Source organism: Stegodyphus dumicola, chromosome 4, assembly GCF_044657685.1.
Source record: "Stegodyphus dumicola isolate Sdum_Otavi_A_Nest chromosome 4, ASM4465768v1".
NCBI lineage: Eukaryota > Metazoa > Arthropoda > Arachnida > Araneae > Eresidae > Stegodyphus > Stegodyphus dumicola.
The window spans coordinates 164,077,475-164,097,005 of record NC_140771.1 but is presented as its reverse complement, the minus strand read 5'-3'; the positions used below and the strand labels follow the sequence as shown (position 1 = coordinate 164,097,005).

The following is a 19,531-nucleotide window of genomic DNA, read 5'->3' as shown; positions in this document are numbered from 1 at the left end:
GGCACACATTACATTACATGATTCGACACCGAATAGCTCCTTTCTTTTATTCTGTTTAACTTTCTAATATGTAATTAACTGAATAGATTCATCAAATGTTGTCTTACAGGGGATTTATTTATTTTGTTTCGCCTTTATTTATTGGTTTTTTCTGCTTTGTTTTAAGTCCCCGGGGCTTACCGCTGTTTTATTATTTAATGTTTTTTAACTTTATTTTCTTATTTTTAATGTATATTTTCCTAATTAGTTATGTACACTGTATAACAAAACACAACAAAAAAACTGACGCATCAAGAAGGAGTTGTCCAGTGGAGACAAAAATTGGTGGACAAGAAGATTATGTACAGAATAGAATTAAAATTTCAGAACAAAGGATTAAAATTTCAGATTAAAAGGATTAAAATTTCAGAACAAAGGATTAAAATTTCAGATTAAAAGTATTAAAATTTCAGAACAATTGAGGAATTTATTTCATAGTTACAAGTAACAAGCTCAATAAGGTGTTGAGCCACCTCTAACAAATGAATGCAAGCTGCCACAAGGCGTGGCATAGACTGATAAAGCTCCCAGATGGTTTCCTGCGGTATTTCTTGCCAAATTTGCTGCAATTGTTGGGCTAGATCAACATTTCCTGGTAGATGCAGTCGCCTTCCCATCATATCCCAGACATGCTCGATGGGCGATCTGGCCGGCCAAGGAAGTGTTTGACAAACTGCAAGACAGTTAGCAACACGTAACACGTGCCGTAGCATAGGAACACATGCCGTATGTGGTATGGCATAATCCTGCTGAAAAATAAAGCCAGGGAAAAGTAGCAAAACAGGTCTCAGAATGGTGTCGACGTACCACCGTCCTGCCTCTTATGACTCTGGGCGTCTCCAGACACGTCTTCGATGATCGTCACGATACAGTTGGAAGCGGGATTCGTCTCTAAAGACTATATAGTCTCCAGTGAGCATCATTCCAACCTGATTGAGCCAAGCATCACTGTAAGTCACTTATTCAACGTTTACTTATTTTTACCACAAAGATGTATTGCTTTGCAAAATACTTTATTTAATCATCGCCAACTCTTCCAAGTTGAAAATGTCTCGAATTTAAAATTTCGTCGCATTTTATAAATTTTGTCACTATTACTGCAGCCTGCAGAATATAATTGGATATTATGTATGAGGGATATTTCAAATCCTCCGATGCGATTCTCTCATATATATATATATATATATGAGAGAGTCGCACCGGAGGATTTGAAAATCCTTTGGCGAAACATTAAATTGAATAGCCTTTCAATTTTTCCCCTCTTTCTAATCTCTCTTAATAATCAGATTTTAGCATGATGCTATAGCGTTTTCTGCACTTTAAAATAGGGTATGAACAAGGGATCTAAAGGAATTTGAGTCCTAAACAAATTTGAGAAGTTTAAATCAAAAAATGTTATCTTTACAAAGCTATAAACAGCTAGCAGCAAAACAGCCAACATTAACCGTTTGACTGCTACGCGGCGCAAAAGCGCTGCGTTCATTTGTCTCGAAAACCGCGACGCAGTTATTTTAGAATGCACTCGTGTTACAAAGTACGCGTGAAGTCAGACTACGTACGTTCACAGCCACGGAGCAATAAAAACACACTAAGCGCTGCGTCGCGGTTTTTGAGACAAATGAACGCAGCGCTTTTACGCCGCGTAACAATCAAACGAAATACAGAAAGATAGAAGGCAGAAAACGAAATATAGAAGACAGAAAAATAATAAACTGAAGTAAAAATAGCAAATTTGGCATGACAAATGAAAAAAGCCAAAATAGTCCAAATCCCTACCTTCTACACTTCTCGCTATCTCGTAATAGTTCAGACTTCTAGAAGCATGCAGACTTTCAGGATTTTGCACCAGACCTTCTCGATTTTGGTGGGTCAATCCACAGTAAAGTCGGCTGTCCACTCGTCCAGATAGGAAAGATCGACAGGGAAAGAGGATATTTCGAAGACACAGTTCACCGCACTCCTCAGCTGTTACATCTTCATATTCGATTAGACTGTAAGGATGTTCCACATTGCCTAGGAGTAGGATCTCAGCCGGACCTCCATCGGATGTTGCTGGGAAAGCGACATCAAATTATTCGCTTTATTTTATGAACATACACAGTAGTCTCTCTTATTTTATCAATAAGACGCATATATAATATCATTAAGACTATTAATATCTCGCTTAGTGTACAATTAATGAAAATCAGTACAAAAATAAAACGTTAAAATGTAAGTAAAAAAAATTAAGTTTAAAATAAGTAAATTGATAACAAATCAATAACAATTTTAAAAACCCCGTATACGATAACACAAATTTTGCAATCTACTCCTGCAAATTTAAGTTAATATTAATATTATTATCAAATTTAAATAAATTTAATACATCAATTAATCAATAGTAAGCCTTATTAATTCATCTGAAAAATAAAAAGTAGGCGAAACAAGAAATAGATACTTAGATACTGGGTATTGATTTTACATTCGATGCAGAATACAGTGCAATAAACAAATTTTAGTCCAAAGAGTTATCAGGTTCAATGTTCCGTCTTACTTTCTTCGGGAACATGCAAGGACCTGACTCGGAACAGAGAGCTTACTAAAGCTATGTTCAATCACTGTGGGAAGTAGACAGGATACACAATAAGGGTATACAAAACCCTTTATTTTTCTCTATTTACAATAATTTCCGTACTTCGGAATACAATGACCCACCACTTGTGGTCTAAACGTAAGAATATAAAAAAAATATAACTAAACGCTAACTTAACTTTGAAATAATAAACGTGGAAGATTGGCCTTATATTAACAGGAAGCCGTATGTAGTACAGAGAACTGTGAACACTACAATACGTTTAAAAATTATCAAGAGGATTAAAACCTCTAGCCTGGAAGGCAACCAGCAACTGAGTAAAACTTCTAAGGTAAGCGGCCTGCTTCGACTCACTGCTTCCTCTCTCTCGCTTGGCAAAAAGCCACAACTTAAATACTTGGCGTTCGCCAGACAAACTTTGCATAAATACATTAACGCTTATAATTCTGGCCGGAAGTAGAAAATAAGAAGTGATAGTAAAGATTTAAAATAAAATAAACGTTAGTAAAACTTAAGATCCTTACATACTTCCCGCCAGAGTTAATTAGTTTGAAACTGAGGTCTAAAACGACCTTGTTGAAAACTTTTAGCTCTAGAATCTAACGCGAGGCCAATATTTTACAAACATTTTTCGCTAGAAACTAGAAATTTAAAAGAAAGAAATTTGTTTTTACAATAGCAGCTCCCAGGACACACAATTTTTTTCATCTGTACTGCATCTAAACAGGAGCTTTTATTCAAATCTGGTTCCTTCCAGCGATCTGGAAGGAAAACTAGTTTAATGAAATGTTACACAATGAAATGGCAAGTAACATGTATAATTATATTTCTCTTAACATTCTTATCTCATTCATAACTATTTTAGTTATCTCTCCCCGTGCTCTCTGACATGTGTTGTAAAAGAACACCAAACACGAATGTGTTTATGTCTATGTGTTCAACACTTCCTCCTACAATCAAAACACTAACGTGTTAAAATTCAACATACCAAGACCTCGTAACACACCCTAGTTTCAACTCTAAACCCTGAGGTACTATTCTGAAAGTGGCTAACACTGAAGTGTAGCGTCAGAGAGCCTAACTACATCATTCAACCTTTAACACATATTCACCATGATTTAGTCTTTTTACAGTCACACGAATAAAAAAATTTTAACATTACTTTCACTTTTACCATATCACGGTATTTCTTAACATTTAAAATAACAGTTCACATTGTATATAAGAACATATTAACATGCCGTTAATTTTACACACTTGAAAACATACATTAGTAGTACATTGTTAACTTCTATTCTTTTCAAAGCAAGTGCCAATTCTTTCTACATTGAAATAATACATTTCAAAAAGTCTTTCAGACTAAAACTTCTTTCTTGCCAGAACGTTTTAAATAATATTTATACAATAACTTTTTACAATATTTAAGTCTTTACACAACGCTATTATACATCAACTTTAGTTTTACGCGCGAGTAATTGAAAAACATAATACCAAAATCGGTAACAACTCATTTCTCGCCCTTTTGGCGATAAAGGTAGACCTCGCATGAGGTAAAACTTCTTGAAATCTGCCACTTGCAGTAAGAATGAAAGATTAACTTAAGTTTGCAAAGTAACATAAAATTTTACTTATCTTTGCGATATTCGGACATTCGTTTCTGGGCCCAGTCCTGAAACGTCGTGCAGATTGTTGTTTGATTTATCCTCCTTCTTGTACGGGCTCGCCCTTCAGTGCCTTCCTCTAGATGCTTTCTTTTTTCTCCAGTTCGGTCACCCTTGAATACCTTCTTTTTCGCTTCTGCCTGTGGTCTTGGTCGTTTGATGGCAGCTGGTCTTGGCGGAACCGGGAAACTTCTTTCGTATTCCTGCTTGGACCTCGTTGCTGGCCGTTCAAATTTTCCTTGTAACTTTTCCTCCGTCGCTGGTGGCCCTTCCGCAGTTCGGCGACATTTGCTGCGGAGAGTCCTGTCGGATGAGTAGATCTTCCGTTTTAGAGCCGGGTTATAGTTGCCGTTATTTCTCCTGGTTCTCTTTGCATACGTCGTCCTTCTCCCTTCTTCATTCTGGGGGTGATCGTGAGCTCTCTTTTCTGGACGGTGGAACGGCTTCTTTTTCTTGCTACCTTCAATTTTTCCGCGGGGAAACTTTCTTTTCACTTGCTCCTGCCTCTTAATGGCTTGCCCTTGTACTTGTCGTTTTTCCACCTCTGGAGCTTGTGCCTGCGGTGTCTGCCGTGTCGGATCCTGCAAAAGATCTGAAAATATTTGCATTTTATTACGATCATAGTAGGGTTTGATTTGATCAATGTTTGCGGAGCAGGTTTCACCATTTCTGGCTTTTAACACTACTACAGCGTGAGTTATTTTTTCTATAACATATGGTCCTCCAAATCGTGGAAAAAAGTTGGCAGTTTTATCTTCTGGTGCTGAAGAAAGTGAATGCTTAATTTTTAAAACTTCATCCCCTACTTTATAAGTTACTCCCCGTCGTTTCAAGTCACAATAGAGTTTTTGTTTTCTCTGTGCTACTTCCGTATTTTTCTTTGCTTCCTTAATTAGTTTTTCTATATCACCCATTTTAAATTCTGGGGCTCTTTGTTGCACATAAAATAATTTATCTAACGGCGTTATAATCTTTCTGCCTAAAAATAACTCAGCAGGAGTTTTGCCCGTTGTATCATGTTTTGCGGCCCTAAGGGAGAAAGCAAATTCATTGACATAGTTATCCCAGCTTTTATGAAAATTTTTAACATAACTACGGATAATTTTCACTATATTTCTATTGACCCGTTCCGCTATATTTGATTGCGGCCGATACGGGACCATTTTTAAATGACGTATGCCCAGTTTTTGGCACATGTCTTCAAATATATTACTTACAAATTGAGGACCATTATCCGATATAACTTTTAGGGGCGCCCCGTATTTTAAAATATATTTATTTAAAATAGAATCAGTAACTAATTTCGCGGAGGCTCGTTTTAAGGGAACAATTTCGGTCCACTTACTAAAATGATCAACCATAACAAGGAGATAGCGACTTTTATTTAACTGACTTTTTGGGAAAGGGCCCAATAAATCGATGCCAATTATTTCATTTGGAAATTCGGATTTAATACTATTTGGAAACCCGGCCGGGCGGAAATTAATATAATTAACTGCTTGACATGTTGGGCAGGACTCGACATACGCCCTTGTTAAATTTTGCAGTTCAGGAAAATAGACTGCCTCGCGTACGCGTTGGATAGTTTTTCGAATACCAGCATGAGAAGCTAAAGGGCTGTCATGGAGCTCCTGCAGGATATTTAATCTAAGACTATCTGGGATAACAGGTCGAAATTCGTTGTTGGAATTCGTAGTTTTTGTATAAAATAATAGACCATCTATTAGTTCGTAATGGGCCGCCCTATTTCTTATCGCCACAATATCTTGGTGGCTAAAATTTTCAGGATCCTTTAAATACTCATAAATGCTTCCAAACTCAGGATCCTTACCCAGTTCGGTTACTACAGTTTCTCGGGAATTTATTGTACAGGCTGTGAGCATTGCCACCTTTACGGTATTACCTTCTTCATCTATTTTAATTCTGGATAGGGCATCTGCTACGATATTTTCCTTTCCGGGGGTATGCCTGATTACCAGATTATATTCTTGTAGCTTGAGTGCCCATCTTATTAACCTTGGGGATAAGTTTTTCCCTGAGTACAATCTAGTTACCGCCGCATGATCAGAGTACACTGTTATTGGCGCCTTTCCAAAATAGACTCGGAACTTTTGCACTGCTAACAGAACTGCAAGTGCCTCTCTCTCGGTCGCGGAATAGTTTCTTTGTGTTTGATTTAAAGTTCGGCTAAAAAATGCCACGGGCTGCTGATTTTGCGACAGTACCGCTCCTACCGCATAATCCGAAGCATCCGCTGAAATTTCTAAATTCTCATTCTTTTCAGGAAATTTTAACACAGGGGCTTGCGTTAATGCTTGTTTTAATTTTTCGAAAGCACTATTGGCTTCGGCCGTCTACGAGAATCTTGCCTTTTTCCTTTTTAATTTTAACAATGGTTCAGCCATAGCTGCAAAATCTTTTATAAAGGACCTATAATATGAACAAAGTCCTAGAAAAGAAGAGAGCTTCTTTGCCGTGTTTGGAGTCGGATACTTTTGTACAGCGATTATTTTTGATTTGTCTGTCTCGATTCCTTTCTGAGATATTTTGTAACCTAAATATTTTAATTCAGCGGCTGCAAATTTGCACTTTTCGACATTAACTTTCAGACCGGCCTCATTTAATAAAGAAAACACCTGTCTTAAATCCTGTACATGTTGGTCGAGATTATCACTAGTAATAATGATATCGTCTAAATAGATAAATGTGGACTTTCCAAGAACAGGCCTTAACACAATGTCCATACATCGCTGAAATGTTGCCGGGGCCCCTGAAAGGCCAAACGGCATACGCAAAAATGCATAAGTGCCAGACTTGGTTATAAAAGCAGTCTTAGGCACGTCCTCAGGCCTAACCCCTATTTGAAAATAACCAGTCGTTAAGTCTAAAGTCGTCATATATTTCGTGGATGTTATGTTCCTTAGAATTTCTTCTATAATAGGTAACGGATATACCGGATATTTAGTTATGGAGTTTAATTTACGGTAATCAATTGCGAATCTCCACCTTTTTGGATGTGTCAAAGGATAGTCATTATTTTTCTTACATAATACCACCGGGCTAGCATAACTACTTGAGATGGGCGTTATGATCTTTTTACGTAGCATATCGGTGATATGCCATTGTATAATTTTTTCCTTATTTTTATCATACCGGTATGCTTTGTGGCGAACTGGCATTGAATCTCCGGTGTCAATACTATGGTTAGTAACCTGAGTAAATCCTGGAATATCACTAAATAACGAAGCAAATTCACTTACCACTTGTTGGATTCTTCCTTGCTCGTCATTAGGCAGGTGGTCAAGATTTAACATCGGCGGTTCAGCCTTTTCTGCACGAACTGGTTTCATTGTCAGCTTAAGGGACGCTTCATTAAAATCTAGCGTTGCTTGTGCCTCTGAAAGAAAATCTATTCCTAAAATTATATGTGCTTGCAGATTCTTTACTATAAAAAACATCACCTTTACTTGTTCGTCCTTGATACGGACATACAGCGGTACTTTACCTATACACTTATATTTTTCTCCTTGCGCTGTCGTATTATCCGAATTATATATGCGTTATTTCCGAAAATACTTCCTAAAAAATTCTTCTGCCACACAGGAACACTGCGCGCCTGTATCCAGGAGTGCGGTGGCTGGGATATTATTCACCAACACTTCAATCTTCGGAAAAGTCAAATTTTTCACCATTACTGTATTTAACTTGAAGGAAGAGGGGTTTTCGTGGCCTTCGGATTTCCGCACCCTCCCGTCAGCAGAAATCCGTTTTAGTTTAAATTATTTTTGATTTCCGTGCTTTCCTTCTTCCCCTGGCCTTCAGACTTTTTTCCTGGGTTGCTATTGAACTGTCGACGTTCGCCGGCTGTTTTTGAATGCTCGGGTTTCCTTGCCCACTGATTCGCTTTTTCTCCGGAGCCATGTGCTTGAGTTTGCTGTAGTCTTGGCGTACCAAATTGGTTTCGCTGTTGATATTGGCGTCTTCTTTCGACGTCCGCCGTTCTTCTACTTTCAAACTGCATTGCTAGCTCAAATAACTTTTCCAGTGTAGTCGGATTTCTTAATTCAATAAAGTCTTGCACTTGGGGCAGTAACCTCGGCAAAATTACTTGAATTATCTCAGGATCCGGACGGTTTCCATACAAGAGTTTGAAGACGTGAATTTTTCTTAAAATAAAGCTTGAGAGATTTTCGATTCTTTGTTGATATATGCTGAAAAGTTCCGTTTCTAATTTCGCACGATCCCTTACGACAGGGAAGGCTTTTAGTAGGGCAGTCTTGAAATTCTCGTAAGTATAGGTGGGACTTCCTGCTTGACCCAAGAGACTTCTGCCTATACATTTGAACCAATTAAGCGCTTGGCCCCTCAAAGCGCTGGTAGCTAAGGTAACTTTTTGAAATTCGTGCACGGGGTAGAGCATGAAGTGGTCATCCAATTTTTCCAAAAAACTGGATACCTGTGAGTTTCCATTAAATGTTGCTTCTGGTTTCATCGAAGCGCGCATGGTCTGGACGATGTAACCAAATCCTTCCAGGGCGGCAGCTGGCATTTATGGATTCTGAGCCGCTTCTGCAGGCAGCACAGGTTCTTCTTGAAACTCGGCCATGGTTATTCTTCTTCGTTGGGCGCCACTATCAGGTTCAATGTTCCGTCTTACTTTCTTCGGGAACATGCAAGGACCTGACTCGGAACAGAGAGATTACTAAAGCTATGTTCAATCACTGTGGGAAGTAGACAGGATACACAAGAAGGGTATACAAAACCCTTTATTTTTCTCTATTTACAATAATTTCCGTACTTCGGAATACAATGACCCACCACTTGTGGTCTAAACGTAAGAATATAAAAAAAATATAACTAAACGCTAACTTAACTTTGAAATAATAAACGTGGAAGATTGGCCTTATATTAACAGGAAGCCGTATGTAGTACAGAGAACTGTGAACACTACAATACGTTTAAAAATTATCAAGAGGATTAAAACCTCTAGCCTGGAAGGCAACCAGCAACTGAGTAAAACTTCTAAGGTAAGCGGCCTGCTTCGACTCACTGCTTCCTCTCTCTCGCTTGGCAAAAAGCCACAACTTAAATACTTGGCGTTCGCCAGACAAACTTTGCATAAATACATTAACGCTTATAATTCTGGCCGGAAGTAGAAAATAAGAAGTGATAGTAAAGATTTAAAATAAAATAAACGTTAGTAAAACTTAAGATCCTTACAGAGTTACTGATATTCAACTAATAGTCAGATGAAGGTAAGATAAGATATACAGGTTGATTCAGAATTCATCATCAGTGCGGAGGCAGGGAATAAGAAATGAAGGAGATTTTACATAGGAATGCATGGACGCATATGCCATGTAGTAGGGCAAAATGACCCCAGTTCAATGATGGAAAGAACACGTAAGAAGGAAGTAGTAAGGGAAAAAACATTTATTATCTTACATTTAACATTTCTTTGCATTGGTTTTATAGACTTACAAGAGGTGCTCGAACTGCTGACCATGTGCTAGAATGCATGACTCACAACGGCGTTGCATGGACAATCGGACCTTCTGGAATATGCCTGGTATTTACATGGATATATGTAAGTTCATTCCACATATACCGGTTCATGTTAATTCTGAAATGTCACCTAGTCGAAAGACGTCTGGCTGCACACGTCAAACAGCTGTGCTTATGTAAGGAAGTTGTGTACACACAGCACCCTCTACACCACCATGCGTTCGACTGCGCCCTTACTTTCCTATGTGAAATCTCCTTCTTTTGCTATTCCCTACCTCCCCACCAAATATTGATGATGAATTCTGAATCACCTGTAGTAGTAGTACAGATATAAAAACCAACAGAAAATGTAATAATCAGAGGTATTATAGTAAAAGAAAGATATGATAAACATTTAAAAAATTGTAATAGTTTTAAAGAGCTGTTAACTAGTTTAATTAAAGCAGTTTAATTTTAATATCTAACTAGTATTTAATTCAGATTTATTACACTAGGTAAATAATTCTGAACTTAATAATTAATATTTAATGGGTTAATCAGAAACGTTTGGAAATGGTAGATTAAACGTAAAAAATGACACATATATAATAATCAAGCAGCTGAAAGGACACTCAGTTTAAAGAGAAAATGTTCATACTTAACTAGCCATAATTTAACTGAAAAGTAAACCGATAAGTTAGAACAGGTATTTAAAAAGATCTTAATAATCGAAAGAGACAAATAATTATTATAATAATGTTATCATTATTTAATACTCAAGTCAAAGAAAGAACACTTTGATAATGAAATTTAAAAGCGAAAGGTATCAAAAGTTACAAATAAAAAAGTAGACTAACGTTGTTGGTAGGGACAAGTGACATCAAAGTACTCGATGTGGGCCGATGTTGACTTCTTGAAATGGGTATTCCTGCTAAATCGGTCGTGTCGACTGAGTCGACATTCTGAAGTCTTCGAGTCGAACTCCACCGACCTACAGTTCAGATCTCGACTGTTGATGCACGACTCCAAGCATGACAAACGAGTGTTGTTTCCCACAACAAGATCATTGTGACCTTCGAGCTCCATCCCTCTCAACGATTCGGCCACGAACAGACGATCACAAGCACCTGTCGGGAGAAAAAGAAAATTAATTTAGAAACTTCAGTAGCAGCATGTTTTATTTCTAGATCAGTGGCAATCTTGACATTCAGTATGTTTAAGCGTTTTTGATGTTATTAACATCCTGAACAAGACCTTCCAAATTTTTAAATTGTTACGTCACATAAGCCTATCATTCATTTATCATCCACTCGAATTGGCAAGTTTTGCCATGCAAAATGTAATAGTTCTAACTAACCTTCCCAAGTGAAGAAAGAAAGGGGCACTTATAACACTGAAAACTTTCCACTTCTTACAGCGAAACATTTAATGATTTGCATCAGACATTGTCCCCAAGAAAAAATCACTAGCTATTAGAAAAAATATTTGTATCATGTACCTAATTTTTAAGCAGCATCAGAAATCCTTTCAATTAACATTTGTTCCGTTTTTCCATTTTAATTGCAATAATATTTAGGTTTGCATAAATTATACATAGTTTCTTAACCTCAAGAATACCTAACCCATATTTTTCATAGAAAGTTAACTTTTCGGAACGCGATTTTGCGGTACGCGAAATTTGTTAATGACGTAACCCCCCTTCCCGCTTTCGACAAAGCTTTACAGAAAACATTCGCTGCATTCGTCTAAGTAGTAAAACTATTTTTAGCGTCGTGTATATTTAAAGCAGAGTCAACCGATTTCAATTTAATTACATAAACTCCCATAAAATAAAATTTGCGCAAGAAAATTTAAAATCCAGCCACACAAACCTTTGAGGCAGACTTTTTCCATACGGTAAGTTCCAGAGGCTGGGTAAAGTCTGTGTTCCGGATATCTTTTGGAAGTGTCCGTCCCTCCGGCTGTCAGCAGGCACTGAGTTTCATTTTGGCTTCGTAGGAACGTGAAAGACTCGCAAGTGACGTCATTCAAGCAAGTCCGAGTACAGTCAATGAGGGACGGTCCCATGATCCTCTTATAGATATTGGAAGAGCTAGTCATGGCGTTAGTTGACAGGATAAAGGATTCTGTTGCACCTGTGCGACTGCATTTGCCTGTCACAGAAAAATAAAAAAAATGTAGCAGAATCTGTAAATGAATGTGAATCAAGTTACTATGGTACCTATAGCATTCGGACATTGTTTAGTAATTACAGTATTATTTTAAATGCTCATAATTATCAACCGACATTTTAATTTATTTTAATTTGTATTTCAATTTGCATAATTTTAAATTACAGTAATTAATAAAACAATTAATTTAAATGAATCATATGAATTAATACTAAAGAGTAAAATTAAGATTCTTAATTAAATAAGAAGTGTATTTATAATTTTAATAGTATGAAGAATGAATGCAAAACAAATAACTTAAAGATCTTATATCATTCCGAATGGCAGCACTCTGGAAGATGGCTATTTATGAGGACGTGTGGGAGATAAAGTAATCTTGTATTAACAATGTTAACACTTTCTTAAGTATATGAATGATAAATACATGGAAGCGTAACGTCACGTTCTACAAGAACTGCAAAATTTTTCTGCAAATAATTCCGATATCAAAAATCATTTCTTGGGAATGTGAAATACGGGTTAGAGGCAGAATAAGCAATGGAATTCAATATATAAGAGAAAAATACAATGCTTTCCTCATTGTAATAACTCACAGAGCAATACTAAAATCACCCATACTGTAATGGAAATAGAGTGTCTTCCATTTTAAAGAAATGAATATTAATACAAACTTCCCATAATATGCAGGAATTCTATGGTTTTAGCTATTAGCGTCATGTTACGTTACGCTGCGATACCTGTTGTCATCCATGCGGTATGGAACAGGATTTTAATTCTTTTGCTGAGAACATAACCTATTTTTTATTTATCATCCACTGATTGCTATAAATAACTAAATACAAGCCAATTTTCCTACGAAAGTTCTCCACGAAGGTACCCCTCTCCTTAAACTTTAGTGAGCATCACCATAATCTAATAAATCCAAATTTTGAAAATAGTTATCTTTTACAGTGCTGTCGTCGGATGTGACATAAGATCTTTAATTTTATCCTACAGATTATATAGCTATAGCACGTAACAATCTAAACAATTTAAGAGCAATATGTGCATTTCTTAATTGTTTTCACTTGATTTTTAATAATATTTTTATCTATATAATTTGTAACTAGTATATGACATACCTTATAGATAATTATGAATATGTTCGGCTATATTTAAATTAATAAGACACGCCTCCAAGTTGTTAGCCGGATATTATTTACTTCGGAACAGAATTATTTCTTTCTTAATGAGTTACTTTCCAATAATTTAAAATTTTAAAAAAGGAGAGAAGCTAAACGAAACAGATCCTAAGTTATGAAACGTACGCAAAGGATGAACTACAGCATTGAAACGCTGCCAAAAAAATTCACTCCGAATGTACACCGCAAAGTACAGAACAATACATTATTATTTCTTCGTTTTCTTATATTGCGGAAAATTTTAGACTCATTAAATCCATAGTAGTACTAAGGACAAATTCTTTAGGAATTTGACGAAACTTGTCCCTTCCGAAGAAAATTAAATTGCTCCCGTACTGTTTGTTTATGCAAAACAATTATACAGATTATGAAAAATAAGAAATGAATGCAATTTTAATCTAAAACAATCGTCTCCAAAATAGTGTACGCGTACTCCAGGAGGTACGCAAAATGATACGAAGGTCCACCTAAGAAGTAGACTCACGGTCACTTGGGAGTGTATGATCATGTGTCATGTGAATACGAAGTTCTCTCATTGCTCGCTGTATCTGGTTTCACTAGCGCCTGGAGACCTCACCATCTGATTCTACAGAATAGTAAAAAGTAGCGTTTTATGCAATGACTTACCGATAAAATTTAAAAACAAATTCAGAAATAAATTAGAGCCACATCTTCGAATTGCATTAACAGACAACATCAAATCAGACATTTTTGATATTACTAAACAAATACAATCACATTGCTCACATTAAATTATAATTCAAAACGCAAATTTTTAATTTAATTTAAATGTTTGTACATTGTTTAAAATAAATAAATAAATAAGTAATTCGATTTTTGACTACGCATACACGATACTCACATATAATACATTATATTATATTATATGGGGTATTAACTTACAATATTTTCCTCTTTCGAGTATGCGCTCTTAGGAGATTGCTGATCTAAAATATATATCTAACATTTTACTTTGATATAACAAAAACAGAATAAATACATACTATATATATTATATTAATATTATAATAAAATAATATGAATGCCACACATAAGATTAAATAAACAATATAGTATTATTTTCACTGTAAAAAACAACAATAAAAGAAATCTAAAAAATGGCAGTAAATCCAAAAGGTCTAAAACAGGTTTTGGCGTAAAAGTAATGTCCATTTACCTGACGCAGAGTTGACTGCTGCCAGACAGCAGAAGAGAAATATAGTCCAAGGCATGTTTTGTTGTCACCACCTTTAGAAGAAGAAAAAGCACTTAGAATGTGTTCCGTCAAATTGAACATCAGTATAGAACTATAAACACAGCAGGCACTGCAACTTATTTGCAAAATTACTTTTCAGTTAAAAATATGTTAAGCACTACTTATTCGTTGTCGTTTTACATTCGTTAGTTTCATAGTTAATCATAGCAAGCGAGCTCTGTCGCAGGCCATGTTAGGCAGGGAAGAGCGACCAACACTGGCCTTACTTCCCATGTCTGTAATGTTTACCTGTTAGCTTCATTCCATCGAGTAATTCTTCGTCCTCTTCTTCTTTTTTTTTCCTATAGGACTGAGCTAACTGTAAGTCTGACTTTTCTTTCTTATAAAATTCCCATCGCCTAGCCCGCCTACCTAACTTGTGCTTAATTAGCTATCTGTTGCTTTCCTGTCCTACCTAACTCTCTCAGCATTAATACAGAGCTAGCAACATGCATTTTGTCTATGGGGTGCCGGATGGAAAAGGAAATACTCAAGAATCTCTAAAGAGATAAATCAAGACTCTTTCTTGGTACGGCCTTTGAGTAGCTGCTCCATTTTAGCAACACACTCACCGATAAAATAGATGTCAATGAGTTCCATATTCCTGTAGCGATGCGTACGCTCGAAACTCGCTCAAAGAAGATGATTTACGATAGTAGAATGCTTTTACGTAATGCTCGACAGCACTCTGTGTCACTTCAACGGATATTTTGGACTTCAAATGGATATTTTCGTTGAAATATGGTATCTGGAATTTTTCGTGATTCCAATACTTCGTACAAGGAAGTAAAAAGAGACCAATAATTAAGTACTATAGGCATTTAATATTTGTCCTCAAGAAAATAACCTCGTTTTCATGGTGTTGTTGGGAAAGCTAGGATTTCGGAGTCAAACCTTTGGCCCGGTTGGAGACTTATTATATTTCAAGATACTAAGGCTTGCAGGATATATTTTAAATAATGTAAGGACAGCCAGTGATATTCGAGTCTCATAGCACGTTAATTACTTTCCGAGAAAATCATTTGTGTTGCCGATGTCATATAATAAAATCAATATTCTGTACATACCGTAAGAATCCTCGATGATATTCAGAATCTCTAATTAAGTGAATATTATCCAAGTGCCAGGACTAATATTTAATGCATGTAATTAAGTCTACACTTTTTGGCATCATGAAAATCACTGCCAATATGTCAGAAGCAACAAACGTTATTTCTTCCGATTTACTAATGTATTTTGCTCTGTTTAACACATCAAAGGAGTTGTATGGTTTTATTTGGTAGGTTCTGTTCATAACAAATAAAGGTACAGAACTGTGGTTGTGTACGAAACATAGCATATTTTCTATGCTCAATAATATTAAAAAAAAATAAAGTAAAATAAAATCTGCAAGCTTTCAGACTTTATATTACGCCCAAACAAGCGTTTTTTTTTTTTTTTTTTTTTTTTCCATTTATAAACACATACACGTTTCAAAAACATTTGGGCTAATGTCACAGTGTTGCCACTGCTCGCTTTGAAATTTCTGATATTTTTTTATAAAAAAATTCATTAAAGTTTTTTAAAACATGAAACAGACAATAGCAATTCCAAATTTTGGCTTCCAGGTTCGGGTGGAGGACTACGTTATTCAAAATTTGATGACTCTAGGTACCGTTGTTTTTTCACAGTGCGAGAAATATACATACCTTCTTGCAGATTTTTCATTATTTAGTTTCTTTAAATATATAGATCGATAGTATTTGGTAGCAACAATTTGAAAAGTAATTGGAACATTTAAAGTGACTCGACGCAAAATGGCGTTTTAGACTAGTTTTAGAGACTAATAGTACTTATGGGCTAGAAATCATCTAAAAGGCTCTTTTAATTACTTTTCAATAACATTTCCCGTGAATCTTAACACTTCATAGAGTTATCTCACAGCACAAAATAAGTAAAAATCATTTATGCCTTCGCCGAGATTCGAATTCTGTATATTTCGCATTCCAGTCGGACGTGCTCCGAGACTAACCCATGAAAGACTCTTCGAGGTGATACTACGAAAGCATTCAGCAAGGAAGCAGAAATTGCCTTGTAAATCTTATTGCCATCCTTATTATAAATAAACCAGGTTTCCAAAACTCTCTCATTATATCAATGACAAATTTTCTTTCTTCAATTCTCGTTAATATTACGATTTGCACTCCAAATAAAATTAAATGCGGATAATGAAGTAATTTGAGTTATAATAACATAAAAGAAACAATTCTATTTACCTGAATATATTCCCTTTTAAATTTTATCTAAACAATAAATAATCCTTTCGAAAAGCAATGTCTTTTTTATGTTTTGATATTTTTCTATTAATAACATTTATGTTAAAAGAAAAGAAGAAACAAACGCCAGAATTTTGTTAATGATTTTTAATTGAATTTGAAATTTATTTAAAAATCAAAATTTATTTTGAATGGTAAATTCTTACCTAGGATATTAGAATTTAATCTGAAAATTTGAGGATACAAGTTTTTTCCCTTCCTTTTCTACTTTCCTTCCTTTTAATTTTATAATATTCAGTTTCTTATATTTAAATTCTGTGCTTATTAATTGTAGCTTACGTATAAGCATTTCTAAGACATTTAAAAACTAGTACACTGCAGATCGGCGATATTTTGTCAATGCCTTAAAGAAGTTATATGCTTTTTCACTTTCTATAAAATCTCACTTGACTTAACTAGGAGGTTGTGCCAATTGATGACTGATATTATTTTTAATTTATATCCTATATTATGAAGCAATGTTGCTGAATACGTAGTTAAGTTAACCTTTTAAACACTCCCTTTACCAAAATTTCTCACCAGCAATTCATAATATGTGAAATTTTATGCTGCCAGTATCATCACTTTAATGTGTTTATAACACTCTAACTATGTCTAACTATACAAGCCAGTTTCCTTTAGAAAATCCCTACTTTAGGCAGGAAGCGCTAGAGTGATTTTTCATACTCAAATAACCTAAGTTAGCCTAACACTCTAAACTGGTCCACTGCCAAGATTCTAATTCTACTAATTTCTGATTCCACTGCCAAGTTTCTAATTTCATATCTGCACTAGGAACCAGTTTCCCTTAGAAAGTCCTCCAGTCCTCCTTAGAAAGTCCTCTCCTCTTAGGCAGATAGCCCTAGTGTGCTTTGCCATAATTAAATACACCACACCACACCGTATCTGCACTATCATGCGTATTTTAAAAAAGGCAAGAAAAAAGATAATGGTTACGTTGAAACCTTACAATAATATATAGAATACACGTTTCATGTAGTTGAGTTTTAATGTTATTCAATAGAGAAAAATTAGTTTTATGAATAGAGAGTAGGTAGTAGGTATTATATTTATTTAGAAGCAGTTTTTTTTTTTAGTCCAAAGGGATTTCAGTCCCGAAGGACTATTGCTTTCGTTTTGGCATTTTGCGTCGGACTCATAAACGTCGGTTCACTTTTCAAACTGTTGCCACAAAATGTTAGAGTCCTGCATTATATTTGAAGAAATTAAATAATGAAAAATCTGCATAAATGATTGTCTATTTCTCGCATTCTGATAAAACAATGGTACATAGAGCCATCGAATTTTGAATGACGAAATCCTACTGCGAATATGGGCATCTGAAATCCCAAATTTGGAATTTGTTTTATTATAGATTTTATATTTTGTAAAACTTTAACGAATTTTTGATTTACAAACTCAATGCTTTAAAAGCGAGAAATGGCAACGTTATATAGAAAAAAAATACTTTTATCTCCAGCTCGCGAGACTGTGTATATCGGAAATTCTAAAGATATGCTTAATTTAACATTATTTTGCGATATTGCTCTTGAACTGAATTTTATGGTTTAAGTGCAAAGAACATGATATTTAATAAATAAAGGTAACACTCAAAACGTTAAAAAAACGCCCCTTTAGACGTAATTTAAAATCTGAAAAAATTTCAGATTTTTTTTTTTTTTTTTTTAAGTTTTATATCTTAATCCTTTTAAAGTTCTATTCATACTCTCTACTTCAAGGTTTTAGACTTTAATGGGGAAAGTTAAAATTGCCATTTCCCCACAGCTCTTGATAGGTTTATATTAATTTGATATGCTTCATATTTCTTTTTCATCTGAATGCATGTTCAACATTCATTTCATTAGAATACGAAGTTCAGTATAATATTCAGTACGAAATTTTTATTAACAAACTCTGCTATTTGAAAGCGATTAGTGGCAACACTTTTCGAAATAAAGCAGATTTTTATCTCCAGTGTGCGAGACTGTTGCCACTCGGGAAAATGATGGCGAAAATCAGTTTTTTTGGAATTTTTAATTAATATCTCTGATTTTAGCTATTTTGGAGGAATAAAAGTAGAAGTCGACCTTTTCCAAGACTAAGAAAAGAATGATAAAAAGTTTGTTGACGATAGCTATAGAAGTGACTGAGTTAATCGGAACAAACACACAAACAGACATTTTTCTTTATATATATATATAGATAACTAATATTATAAATTACTAGTATAAATTTCAAATTAAATAGATTAAGTGTTAAAAAGGCATAAATCGAGGTAAATTACTGTACATAGTTTAATTTTTGTAAATAATGGTATATTATTAATTTAATAATTAATTAAAAACATCCGATTCGGCACGAGAATCAAAAGTAAAAATTTAATAAATTATGGCAAATTAATAACACTCACGATATCGAATTAAGCAAAAATATGACACAAAAGTAAATTTAATGAATCGAGACTGAAATTTAATAAATCGGGATAAAATTATAATATAAATACTTTCAACTTAAAGAAAAAATTATTCAAAAATAACTGTAGCTGCTCAGAAATAGAATTAAGTAAATAAGAGTAAATTAGTAACGTTCAGAATATGAAAATAGCAGGAAATATGACTGAAAAGTCAATCTGGTAAAACATGGTAAATTAGTAAATGTGAGAATGTGAAATTTAAGTAAGTGAATTTTTTAAAAATTAAGTTTAGTAAATAATAGCATATTAATTATGCTTAGAATATTAAATTAAACACATATTGACTCAATAACATATTTACATACGACTGCTTGTTCATTGCAATTTTTTGCGAAGCTCCAGCAATTTCTCACGGGATACAAGAGTTCTAGGTACCTTCATTGAGATAAGTTCTATGTTAA

General features: G+C 34.9%; 1 protein-coding gene across 2 annotated transcripts in view; it reads right to left on the bottom strand.

Annotated features, from left to right (window-relative positions):
• LOC118181224 (uncharacterized) overlaps positions 1-19,531 on the bottom strand; it is a 162,363-nt gene that overhangs the window by 109,824 nt on the left and 33,008 nt on the right. For both annotated transcript variants that reach the window (XM_035350310.2, XM_035350311.2), the window contains exons 2-5: positions 14,286-14,356; positions 11,628-11,909; positions 10,614-10,883; positions 1,816-2,091 (exon numbers count right to left, since the gene is read on the bottom strand). In XM_035350310.2, coding sequence (XP_035206201.1) covers positions 1,816-2,091; positions 10,614-10,883; positions 11,628-11,909; positions 14,286-14,340 — 883 coding nt within the window. In that variant the 5' untranslated portion in view covers positions 14,341-14,356. The remainder of the gene's footprint in view (positions 1-1,815; positions 2,092-10,613; positions 10,884-11,627; positions 11,910-14,285; positions 14,357-19,531) is intronic.